This window comes from Antedon mediterranea, chromosome 9, assembly GCF_964355755.1.
Source record: "Antedon mediterranea chromosome 9, ecAntMedi1.1, whole genome shotgun sequence".
In the NCBI taxonomy this organism is placed as follows: domain Eukaryota; kingdom Metazoa; phylum Echinodermata; class Crinoidea; order Comatulida; family Antedonidae; genus Antedon; species Antedon mediterranea.
In genome coordinates this window covers 3,315,887-3,330,022 of record NC_092678.1, presented here as the reverse complement: position 1 = coordinate 3,330,022, position 14,136 = coordinate 3,315,887, and the positions used below count along the sequence as shown (strand labels likewise).

The window sequence follows — 14,136 nt, the reverse complement described above, 5'->3', positions numbered from 1 at the left end:
AATGAATTATTTAACTTGTTGCTTGTCATTGGTCAATCACTTGCGTTGCACTTTTGTTATAGTACATTTTTCATTTCAGATACGACACTGTATCGTTATTCAAATTCGTGATTTCAATTTGCAGGTAAATAGTTGTCTTTTCTTGTATTTCAGATACTACAGTCTTTTGCATGATTCAATTGACACCAAGTCGGTGGCAGCATTGTCCGAAGGAAGTATCCAAGGGGCGTATCGATTCATCCCGCAACATCTTAAAACAAAGTTCCTTAAAAAATGTTTGGAAAGAGTAACTGAGGTATGAATATTGGTTTTTGATTCAATATTTAAACATTTATTATCATCAATAAAAAATCACAGATGACAGAAAACTCTAAATCAGAGTTTTCAAAAGTTCCAGATATCCCAAAAACCCAAACTATTACAATGGTATCCAGTTTTTGGAGGACTGGAATGTTTTAAAACATTTTTGGAGTTTCCACTTGTAGAAAACCTGGCTAGGATTAGACTGTACAGTAACGTTGAATGCTAAAAAAACACAAACTAATACTTTAAAAAAACAATAGCAATTTTATTTATATGCAGTAAAACATGAATCAACTTTATTCAGAGCCAGTAAAACATAGATGATTTAGCAACATGTGTATCAGTGTTTATAATAATTATTTACATTAACTATATGCAGAAGCATGTACCTCATGAACATTCTACGACCAAAACTGCGACAAAATATTTGTGCACATACTTATAACAAAAGTGTGTTATAGCTAAAAACAGAACGGTAGTCGTGGCATAATCTTTTCCTTGTAGTTGTTAAATCCACATAGCAAACAATCATGGAACCGTCTACGGATAATCTTAGTGATTGGACATAGTAGGTGAGCTCACCATTCTGCTTCACGTCCCAGAGTGATCCTAGGATAGGATCGAGAAGATGGAAGTCGCTTTTCATAAAGAATGTCTTAGAAAAATTATTTCCCTTTGTCAGTCCAAACAATTGCAATACTTTATCATCGTACAGAAAATAGAAGCTGTTAAGTAAACTTCTATGTCCTAGAATCTTATCTAAGGAATCGCAAAAGAAATGTCCGAGCCTAAATTTGTTGGTATTGTGTAAATAGGTAGAATCAGCTTCAAGAGATTCAATAAGCACCATCTCCAGTGATCTTGATGCACATTCCTTACCAAATGTTCTGAGTGGCTGACTTCTTGGAGGATTCTGGAGTACGTCTAATTCATTTACAGGGCAGCTTAATGTACAAAAATTCTTTCTGTCTAACAAACCTGTATTTGCTGGTACACAGATAATACAACCGGCAATGATGCCTTCTGCTTTGGAGTATATCATGTCGTAAACCATCACAGTTAGGTTGGAAAAAATACAGACATCACCAACACTTACGAAACCTCTTCTACCAGGTGCTATGAGCAGCGGAAGCTGTTTTGTATGAGGAACAGCAGAGTTTACTTGCTCGTTCACTGTCGTTTGAACGTTACTTGGTGTCGTCTAAAAAACAGAAGATAAATAAATAATGCATGCATACATACTATCAAATACTCTCAAATCTGGGTTTATGTTTGACCATGATGGTTGTTATAGTATGATAAAGTTTGAAACTATAACTCTACCTGCAGTATGACAATTTATTTGCTGTCGAATCAACTTTCATTTATTTTAAAACAAATTGATAAATATTTAGTATCAAATTTGTAATTATTCACATTGTTGTAAATGATAAATTGGTTGTTGTTAAAACTGAAGAACTAATTTTAGTTAGATTTTTAAAAACTGACACGAGAAAAAAAAACATTTTTTGTAACATTAACAAGACAAAATGGAAAAAATAAAGATTATTTAAAATTACTAGTACAACATCCAAAGCTATGAAAAGAGAACATCGAGATAAAAGAACAATTATACAGGGAATTCAAACACAGAAACTGAAGATAAAAAAATGGAATGACGAGAAATAAAGGAAGTAGAAATGGCAGAAACTTACTGTGCTTCCAGATTGTGGTGTTGCATTAACAGGACTGCTTGTTATACTCGGTCTAAACACAATAGTTTCTCCTTCATTGACAGTGCCTGTTGAACTTACCACCACTGGGTCGACCACTCTGTTTGTAGAATTAGCAAGCACTGGGTTGATGACTCTGTTCGTTGAATTGGCAGACACTGGTGGATTGACCACTCTGTTTGTTGGATTGGTAGACTTCGAGTTGATTACTCCATTTGATGAATTGGCAGACACTGAATTGACCATTCCGTTTGTTGAATTAGTAGACTTGGCGTTGATTACTCCATTTGATGAATTAGCAAGCACTGGATTGACGACTTTGTTCGTTGGATTGATAGACTTGGCGTTGACTACTCCATTTGATGAATTAGCAAGCACTGGATTGACGACTCTGTTTGTTGGATTGGTAGACTTCGAATTGATTACTCTATTTGATGAATTGAAGGACACCGGATTGACGACTCTGTTTGTTGGATTAGTAGACTTCGAGATGACTTTCACCACCCCATTTTGTTGATTGACTACACTCTTTGTTGGATTGACTGGCTTCGGATTGACGGACACTGGATTGACTACACTCTTTGTTGGATTGACTGGCTTTGGATTGACGGACACTGGATTGACTACACTCTTTGTTGGATTGACTGGCTTCGGATTGACGGACACTGGATTGACTGCACTCTTTGTTGGATTGACTGGCTTCGGATTGACGGACACTGGATTGACTGCACTCTTTGTTGGATTGACTGGCTTCGGATTGACGGACACTGGATTGACTACACTCTTTGTTGGATTGACTGGCTTCGGATTGACGGACACTGGATTGACTACACTATTTTGATTGTCTTTAATAGCTGCCTGCTTTTCTTTGGTTTCATTGTCAGAACATGGAATCTGTTCCTTATCTAGTTTGGGTATTTTGGCGCTCTTTGTTGTTTTTTTTGTTTGCTTTCTTTTCGCCATCTGAAAAATAAATAGTTTCAATTGGTAAATAATAATAATTTAGTATATTTTTATAATCTCCTTTTTCCGTTTTTTTATCATCTCCTTTTTTTGTTTTTTTATAATCTCTTTTTTTCGTTTTTTTTTTTCATATGTAATTAAGATTGTTTGCTTGCTTTTTTTATTGTGTTCTTCTTTGTTTTGTATTTGTAAATCACCGGTTTGCCCGCTGGGATTGTTGTGATTTTTTATTACCGAATAAATGTAAAATAAATAAAAAATACAATACTATAAGAATAATAATATTTCATTCTTATATAGCGCATATTATAATCTTATATATCTTGATTCGCTGTTACATAAATTAAAATAGATGATGGCAATTATTTAAATTAAAGAAAAGCTAGTTTAAAAAAGGAAATACTTCAACTTGGTCTTAATAATAATACTTTATTTGATTGCGGTGACAACAAGACTGTAAATAATTTATTTAATTTTAATGGAATACAAGTAGAATAGAAAAATAAGTACAAAAATTACATTTCACTAGATTACAAATATAAAAACAAAATAACTAAAACTACTTTTAAGCGAACAGATTATTATTTACGCAACTTAATCAACATTGTATTTAATATACTAATTGATAGGCAAAATGTGAACATTTATTTAATTGTTTTGAGATCGTTACTTAGTAGTTCCATAATTAAGCACCTCTATAAGATAAGGGCATATGACCGGTTGGGCCGCCGACAAGTTGAGCCGTCGGTGATTTCTATGAAACGCCAAGTGCATGCGTCTTTTACGACATTTCGCGTAGTGATTAGGATGGTGTCCTAGTACATAAGTTCATGGTCTTGGTTTATTGTGTCATGCAAATAAATAATATTTAATTACATATTAAATTTTTGTTGGTTTGAACCGCCATAACAGAGCAAAGGAAAGTAGTAATATTTATTTTACCGAAAAATGGAGTAGGCCTAGTTCATACAACTGCCGATTGGGTGGGGGGGGGGGGGGGGGGCAACATGTTTATGTTATTTTTGGCTAAAAACGATCACTTTCAGTGATGTTTTAGGCCTTATATTTTGGGGATATGACCGGTTGGGCCGCCGACAAGTTGAGCCGCCGGTAATTTCTATGAAACGCCCAGTGCGTCTTTTACGACATTTTGCGTAGTGATAGAGGGGTTTCCTAGTACATAAGTTCATGGTCTTTAGGTTTATTGTGTCATGAAAATAAATAATAATTACATACTACAATTTTGTTGGTTTGAACCGCCATAACAACACAGCAAAGGAAAGTAGTCATATTTAATAATTTAATTGTTTTTAATTGCACTCCATAATATTTTTTCTCGCGTAAAATCACGTTGTCTCTCAGGACTAATAGAGTATTGATACTCTTCGAATGAGGTTAAATAATTATTATTTTTTATCTACTATCTTTTAATATCATATTTGATTGAATTTTACAATGTTAATACACAGAATATTTTACTAAAAAACGGTGATTTTATGCAATTATTTTACCGAAAAATGGAGTAGGCCTAGTTCATACAACTGCCGCCTAAGGGGGCAACATGTTTACGTCATTTTTGGCTAAAAACGATCACTTTCAGTCATGTTTTAGGCCTTATATTTTGGAATCTACAAACAAGTCAGATATTCATAATTATTTCTCTTTAATTATAATATTTAATAATATATACTAAAAACCGTGATATATAAACTTTGGAATATACATCGTTATTATATCTAATAATTAATATAAATAGAACTTCTATTAAATAGAAACGAGCACCGGCGAAAGTAAGCATTTGGCGTTTCATAGAAAATAACGTTTTTCTGGCGGCGGCTCAACTTGTCGGCGGCTCAACTTGGCCTAATCCACAAGGAATCTACAAGCCAGATTTTCATAATTATTTTTTTAATTAATAATATATATACTAAAAACCGTGATATTTAAACTTTTGAATGTACATCGTTATCCCTAATATAAATAGAACTTCTATTAAAAAGAAACGAGCACCAGCGAAAGTTAGCATTTGCCGTTTTCATAGAAAATAACGTTTTTCTGGCGGCGGCTCAACTTGTCGGTGGCTCAACTTGGCCTAATCCAAGATAAGCTACTCTACCTCTAGACACACTGAGTGTGATTTTTCAAATTTAAGCTGCTTAATTAAGACTTACCTTTTACCAATTACTGTAGAGTAAATGCTGAAAGAGTAACGGCTAAAATCTTCAATCGTGACGTAAGATAGAGATATAATGCAAAGCGTACAAGTAGATGTTATAGCGATGACTGCAGAAGCTAGAATGATGCTAAACTCTAGACTGTGATGCCTAAGTGAGGTTTCCACCCTTAAAATGCAAGCTTCACCCATTGTTTGAGATGCAATAGCTTTTGTCATTCATATTTTTAGGTCCATTGTTTTATATAGTTCATTTAACTTTGTTTACCAATAGTTTATATTGGGAGTTTTTATTTGAAATAACAGTGACATTTCCTTCCTGCTTTCTAGAAAATCAACTTAAAATTTATAATATTATTTACATTCTGAAGAAGAGTTACTTATTTTCCTTAAAATCACGGGGGAAAAAATTGCATTTCCAAAAAAAATTAACAACTTTTTTTTAAACTGAAGATATTACTGACAACTTATCAATTGTTGGTCGTCTTAATTTCTACAGCACATGGTAGGGTTTTATGAAAAAGAATGTTATCAATTATATGCTAACATTATGTTTAATTTTATTTAGATATTTTATTGTTTGTTTTATGCAATTCCTTTAGTAAAAAACTTATTCACTTAGTCAATTAATGCATAGAGGGGTGCAGGTCAAGTTGACCCTAAACCGTCTCGGCCAAAATCTTTTGGTATAGTAACAATTTAAAAAACAAATAAAAATCAGATAAAACTAAAGAGATCATTTTTTACTTTAGATGCTCTAAAAGAACACTTCCAATTAGTATAACTGATAGAGACAATAGACCTCTGGGAAGCCAACACTATAACCAAAAGAGCAAGTTAGAGAATGTTTTTTTTCCCATCGAAAACTTAAAACCTTCATATCACATGTCAATTTCTTAACTTTTTTTTATAGCGTTATTAGAAGTGTTCTTGTATTCTGCTCTATTGTCTGGTTCTTGAATCTTACTCAAGGGGAAAAAAGCAAACTAGCTGAAATTGTAAAGTGGGACAGTAAAATCATCGGCATTAGCCTGTTATTTCACTTCATGAAAGTGTAAAAACTGTAAAATAAAATTTGCCAGGACCTGATCACCCTCTAAATAAATTCTTTAAGCCTAGCCAAACTGGTAGACTGATCACTCTGAATCAAAACACTAAAAGCTGCCGACAATCATTTTTTTATAATTCAATTCACATATTTAATAGTATTTACACATTTTTTTTTTATTCATTGTATAATTGTATGTAAATCAAAATGTAAACCAACCAACAAAATTTCATTTGTACCTCGTTGTTAAAATAATATTGTATCATAAAAGTACCACTCATTAGTAAAACCTGAGTTAGTCCGAGAAACTGTTTTATTTGTCTCCACCAGCTTTTTGTATTAGCCGAGAAAGCACTTTATTAGCTCTTTTACGTAGGTACTTTTATAGGCACTGGTTGGTGGTTTATTATTTTCTCTTTATAGTGCCCTCTATAGTTTGCACATGCTTTGATAAAGCCTCCCGATATTTTTTTCCAACTGAAAGGTGTATCATTTTTATGTAAGTTGACATGAAAACTATTTAAAAAAAAATCATTTTCAAACCCTCCCAAAAACCCAATGGTATCTTTGGAGGACTGGAACATCTTAAGCTCTGTCTACACTATCAAACTTTATGTAACAAAAAAATGTGATGTGCCCATATATGGACATGATGATGTCATATCACTACCATATTTGGGAATATCACTACCTTATATGGGCACATTGTTTTAGTGTAGACAGCTTTAGGAAACTCTGGTTTTTTTTTCCAAGTTGCTGCTCTAGCCCCCACAAGAGATTCTGCAGTTATACAGTAGTACTAGAGGCTGACATTTTTGCTAATTTGTAAACTCAACTATAATTTATAGATCCCAGCTGCTATGAGGGCTCACGGTTGAACGATTTTGGATTCTTGCCCTTTTATTGGTTGACGCGAATCAACAGACTGGATAGAATTTTCTCACTTCAAACAAAGAATATATATCGCTCATTGCTTGAAGTCACGTTGTCTCTAGAGGGTATTCAGTTGCATACATTGAGGTCACACACACAGCACATTAAAGTTCAAAATTGACCATTTTTAAATGGGCATGTGATTCATAACTAAAGAACTATCTTTGATTTGTATGTATTTTTGGCATTTAAAGGACATCTTTTCAATAATTAATCATAAATATATCTGAAGAAAGAACAATGAATAATTTTGAAATGTCGAGCAGTGTTTTTTGTAAGAAATATTTCTTGTTTAGTTTCCGTTGAGAATCTAAGAATGGGAGAGCAGACTGTATGCAACTTTAAATGCTAAAAAAACACAAAATGAACACTTTAATCAAAACAATATCAATTTTATTTAGATGCAGCAAAATAAAACACGAATTAAACAACTTTGATTTTATTCATAGGCAGTGAAACATAGAAGATATTATTAATAACCTGTGTATCAGTTTGTAAAATTATTTACATTTTGTTATCGACTTTTCATAAAAACTATTTATTTTCTGTTCACCTTATGGATTAGAGGGCCGAAAATTTGACACAAGCACCAGATTGTTATGGTAGAGGTGCGACAACAGTACGGTAGTTTTTACTAAATTTGTTGGTTGAAGTTACTATATTAACATAGCAAGTAATTACAAACTCTTGCATATGAAATGTTAGTGATTGAATATAGGAGAAACCCCCAGTCCTTTTCTCTTTTACATCCCAGAATGGCCCAAAAATAGGGTCTAGTATATGGTAGTCACTTTTAATATAGAACGTCTTTTGAAAATAGATTGGCTCCAATCCAAATAATTTCAATACTCTATCATTATATGGAATTATAAAGCTACTTCTTTCACATTGACTATCAAAAAGACTATTAAATGAATCACAAAAGAAATATCCGAGTTCAAATTTATAGCTGTAACTTAAGTACTTAGAATTAATATTGTGCACACATTCATTAAGGACTTTGTCCATTGATGTTGATGCATATTTGGCACAATAATATGCCAATGATAAACTTTTTGAAGTATTACGAACTGCTGTCAATTCATTTGCAGGACAGCGTAAGATACAAGAACTTTTACTTTCCAACGTATGTGAGCCTGGAATCCTTTCGCAGACCATGCAATCGGCAATCCCGCCCCCTTCCGAGTATTTCATGTCATAAACCAACACTGTTACTTTTGAAAATGTACAGATACTACCAACAGTTATGAAACCTCTTTTACCAGGTGCTATGCATAATGGAAGCTCTCTTGTACGAGCAGTAGCATTCTGACTTGATGTACTGGTCTCCCTCGCTGTTGTTTGTACATTGCTTGTTGTAGTAGACTAAAGACAGAAAATAAATAATGAATGTATGCACACTATTATCAGACTATAACAAATTCACCCTGTGTCTTAAGCTCTGTCTACACTATCAAACTAGTTTGGGGTGTGCTAAAATATGGTAGTGATATGACATCATCATGTCCATATTTATGGGCATATCACATTTTTTTTGTCACATAAAGTTTGATAGTGTAGACAGAGCTTTACGTTTTTACCATGATAGCTTTTTATAGTTTCAAATTGTAAATGATTAATCAATGTGCTTCTGCGGCAGTATATAAAGTAGGTTATAATCTTGAGAATCAGCATTAAAATTTGTTCATTTTTTATGATGAAAACTAAAATCATGTTGTAAAATCTATGAATTTCAGTAAAATTGCTCCATGAAATAATAATATAGCAACATAACAATTAAATAAAAATCAGAAATTTACCATTTTTCCAGAACGAGGTGTTGCTGTAATGCTAGTAGCAGCGCCACTTGATACATTTGTTGGATTGACAAAAACCGGGTTGACCACTTTATTTGTTGAATTGGTGGACTCTTGGTTGACTACCTTGCTTGTTGAATTGGTGGACTCTTGGTTGACTACTTTACTTGGTGGATTGACAGACACCGGATTAACCACTTCATTTGTCGGATTGGTGGACATTGAGTTGACTACACTATTCAAATTGCTTCCTTCCTTGATACTGGCAGTTGTCTGCTCCATATCTAGCTTTAGTATCTTGGAGCCTTTCTCTTTCGTTGGTTTTTTTGTTTGCTTTCTTTTCCCCATCTGAAACAGAATTAATTTCAAGCTGTAATATCAGCTTCCAAAATGTTTTGATTTCCACTCTATTCTTTTGTATTATTCACATCTAACAGCCAGTTAAAGAAGAATTACAGAATGAATAATACTGCTTATAAAACCTTCATAAAAAGTCTTATTCTTGCATCCCCTGGAGTGAAGTAATTTAACAGTTGTGAGTTACAAAAGTTACACATAAATTGAACGGCAATCCAATTTAACCCCGGACCTTGGGATTGGAGGCAAGTACCAAGATCACCAATGTACAGCATTCTAAACAACAACCAAGGAAGTGATCATTATTAATACTCTAGTAATCTTTATATCTGTGGAGTGTTCACTTAATTAACTTACCTTGTACTGTACAGTATGCTGAAACCGTAGCAGCTAGAATCTTCAATCAAGAGCTAAGATAAGATATAATGCAAGGCGTAGAAGTAGATGTTATACCGATGACTGCAGAAGCTAGAATGATGCTAAACTCTAGACTGTGATGCTTAAGTGAGGTGTCCACCCTTAAAATGCAAGCTTCACCCAGGGAGTTGTTATTAACAACTCCCTGCTTCACCCATTGTTTGGGATGCAATAGGCTTTTGTCATTCATATTTTTAGGTCCATTGTTTTACATTTAACTTTGTTTACCAAATAGTTGGGAGTTGTTATTTGAGATAACAGTGACATTTGCTTCCTGCCTTCTAGAAAATCAACTTACCTACTTGATATTAATTGCTCCTAATATTTATTTTAGAAAAAATTAACCACTTACATTACTGAACAACTTCTGAAATTGTTTTTGATTTTTTACTTTAGCATTTAAGCTCGTGTCTACAATATCAAATAGTTTGCCAAAAAAAGTGTGATGTGCCCAGATAGTGATATGACATTATTATGTCCATATATAGGCACATCACATTTGTCTGAAGTTTGATAGTCTATACAGAGCTTAAGTTCACTTGCATTATGTACCTTTTCAAAGTATCTGTGTTTCTAAACATTTTTTTATTCTTATAGGAGATGCGTACAGACTATACATCAAGCGTAAAACAAAGCATGCTGGACTACATTCTAAGAGACCCTTTGGAACAACAACGGCTTGGTATTCCATTGCCACAGAAGACCACAAACCCAGCAGGAAGAGACGCTTTTCCGTGGAAAACAGCTGTAATCATCGCCCGCAATTTTATGGAGAAACATCTGTACATTACACATCCGATTATGTCGGAAATTCTATTCCTATGGGAAACAAAGTATGATCTTTTATTCTACTTTTTTTGGGGTTTTTCTGCACACATATAACAATTACTATTTACAACTAAACAAGAAATATTTCTTACAAAAAACGCTGCTCGCTTATTGAAAAATATTTTTTATTTCAAATGTTTTTGAATGTGTCATTTTATTGTCACATAATAGATAGTTATTTTACCTGAAAAAATGTAATTTAAAGCAACAAATACTTAAATTGTCTGTCAGACAATGGTTTTTGGGTTTCTTTTCATTTTTTATATGTGAATAAATATTACTTTTTTGTGACAGAAGTGAATACTCAATTTCTGTCACTTTAGTTAATTTTATTGCTAAGGTCAAATCTGGGGGTCACTTCATCACCCTAGATATTTCAATTGTGAAGTATCCTATTACAAACACAAACTTTAATGGACTGTTTCGATAATAATTCAATGAATATCTGACAGTGAATATAGGGATTTGTAATTTTAGCATGACATGTCCTAATAGACTCTTTCCCAGCCGTTTTTTGGGTCTACTGTAGCAGCTGGAATCAATAAATCATAGTGGAGTTTCCATTTTCACAAAACTGTCTGTCCTTAGAACTATAACTGCTGCTTGCTTTAGCTTCTGATTGAGTAGTCCTAATGGGACGTAGCGGGCTAGAGCAGCAGCGTGAAAAAACAAAATTACGCTAGTATGAATAAATACACAAGCAGGCCAAAATATGGGTATTTGAAGACAAACTTTTAAAATTAATAACAAGCTTGTTAAAAAGACTAGAAATGTATAAATACTAAAGATTAATTATACTAATCGCCTAGTCACTTCATTAATTGTATTATTGAAGCATTATGTTTAGTCCAGCCATTCATTAATAACTAATTAAAGGTGAATTTTAACTGGAAAGAAAAAACATCCAGAAAAAGTGCTAAAATAATACTGTTTTTAATTATGATCAAACAATCAATCCGGACACCATTGCTTCAAGATTAAAACATTAGCTCTAGCTCTCAAATGTTGTCCAAATGTATGCAACATAGTAATGAAATATAGGCCAGTATCAAGTGATTAACACTCCCAATAAGCTGAATATTGATTAAATCATCATTTATATTAGAAGGTCTAGAAATTAGAAAAAAAAAACCTTTCAATTATTTTTTTTGCTGCCTGTTTAACCCCCTCATTTCCTACTCTCATCTAATAACCATTAATGTCATCAAGGTGCATCTATGTTGTGCTTGATGCATTGATGTTATTGCGTTGACTAGTTTCAATGATAATGATGATTATATTCGAAACGATTACATATTATTTTTTTCTCGAATGTGGTAGGCATTAATTTCAACTAATCAGCCTTTAAACTCTGTCTACTCTATCAAACTTTATTTAAAACAAAAATGTTGTGTGCCATATATGGACATGATGATGTTATATTTGGGCATATCATTACCATATTTATGCACATCATTTTTTGTCAAACTATAGTTTGGTTTGATAATGTAGGCAGAGCTTTAAGATACTAGAGCTTTAATGATATAGGTTGTGCATTATAAATAATAAGATTAATTTCTATTCTAAGCAAAATACCAGAGAACATATCAAAGATCCCTTATCCTCTAAAAGATGTTATGCCCTGAAACAAAAGCATAAGAATAGGTGCTGTGCTTGGGCTACAATGTTGGGTGTTTCTGTACTATTTCAAAATAATTGTTTGTTTATTTGCCAAAACAAAAACAACAAAGGGATTGAGTTTGGCTTTACAAATGCCTTATGTTCTGCTGTGAGGGAAATAATTCTAGTGCTATTTATTATAATTATACTAAATATAAAATGTGAAATATTATTTAGAAAATAAATGTTAACTTTTTTGTTAAACCAGTTGTCAAGTACTTACTTGCTACGTTTCGGCTATTTACAGTAGCCTTGGTCACGCAACTGACGTTGACATGATGTTCTGTCATTCGTCAATGTTATGTTTACAGTTGGGAAAAGAAGCTTATAATTCTCTGGATTAGGATTTTTGTAAGTACAAGGTGACAAGTAGTTGAGTACAAACTTTGCCAACAAACAGTATGTTCTGTAAATTAAATTTTTTTTTCCAGGTACATCGACTTTCGACTCATAGACATCCCAGGCTTAAAATCCATACAACCCATCACGCTAGAGAAGTTCTTTGAGTATGTTGTTGAATCATGCCGACGAGGGCGACAACGACTTGAAAACGAGTGGTTGGTTGAGTGCGCTAATATTGTCGGTGATCAGAGAGCAAATATTGAAGAACTAATGACAGAGGATGAGGTCATTTAAGTTCATTTAACGCTTGATTGTTGGGTGAAATTTATATTTAATGTTATAGATTCATTCGGTAATACAGTGTTAGTTCCGTATCTCTGCACTAATGAAAATTGTTTTTCCAAAACATGTTTAATCAACGAGTTTACTAATATCTATTGATCTATACATTAAATGTCTGTCAATAGTAATTATTATTCTTAAATTAATTATTAGATAATAAGTTTAGATCTATGATTATTAAATTTGGGAAGCCTAAAAATTGTAAAATGAATACTTAACTACCTATCCTACAGTATCTTGCAAGATCTTCCTTGTAATTATTATGAGTTTAAAAATATGTTTAATATGTGATATCTTTAAAATAAAGCATTAGAATGTGAAGTGCCTTGATCAATTTGGAAATGCTCTATACAAATTATATTATATTATTATCTTATTTGTCTTCCTCCTATTCATCGTTAAGTAAAATTTCTAATTAAAAACAATAAATTTTTTTTTCAAAGGTATTTAGAATGAATGAAATGGATTGTTTCTTCGGTTCTATAGCAACATTAATGTCAAAGTGCATGCGTAGTGCTATAAAGAGGTCAATCTATGACCTTGTCACATGGTTAGAGCTGTATTTCAAGGGGAACAGCTATGAAGTTGAATACAAGGAAAGTGGTCTAAGTTTCCCAGTTATGGAACATCCCTTCACTGTCTTCATGGAAGCCTTTACGGAAAACGTGGCTTGCCGGTTTGTACCGCCATTTGAAGAGGTCATTGGCATCACTCATCAAGCAGTTGACACGATTGTTCAAAGCATGGAAGAGTTTCCAAGGATCGAGTCGTTGCTGTTTGAATCTGTTGATAAATTGAAAATTCCATTCATCAGTACTGTAAAAAGAGATGAAGAGATTGTTGATGTTGCCAAGCAACGAATAGAAGTTGTGATATATGCTAATGGCCATGGTCCCAATAGGTATGCATGGTTATTAATAATTGTATTTTGAATTTACCTTTGTAGTAAATGAATTAATCATTTTTAAAACTTAAATTTCCTTTAAATTCTCTCTAGGTACACAAGTGTTTATCAACCATTTGAATATTTGTTGTCCAAACAATCTGACGTAAAAGTTGAAAAGTTTGTCAACAAAGAGCAACATCTGCGTGATTACGTTCGTGAAATTGAGAAATTAAAAACAATGGCAGATGAAGCTGCCCTACTACCCGTCTTTGTTCCAATGCATCTATTTCTATTAGATTGTAACAATATAAATAGTGTAAGTTTTCTTTCTTGTATGGTTTCAACAACAACAACCAAAATACTGCAAAGATTTGTAT

At 33.0% G+C, this 14,136-nt stretch overlaps 1 protein-coding gene across 1 annotated transcript in view; it reads left to right on the top strand.

Moving 5' to 3' along the window:
- The window catches only part of LOC140059059 (dynein axonemal heavy chain 3-like), a 62,020-nt gene that overhangs the window by 13,282 nt on the left and 34,602 nt on the right, over positions 1-14,136 (top strand). The window contains exons 7-11 of the mRNA XM_072104876.1: positions 154-295; positions 10,300-10,535; positions 12,621-12,816; positions 13,317-13,774; positions 13,871-14,075. Of these exons, the coding sequence (XP_071960977.1) occupies positions 154-295; positions 10,300-10,535; positions 12,621-12,816; positions 13,317-13,774; positions 13,871-14,075 (1,237 nt within the window). The remainder of the gene's footprint in view (positions 1-153; positions 296-10,299; positions 10,536-12,620; positions 12,817-13,316; positions 13,775-13,870; positions 14,076-14,136) is intronic.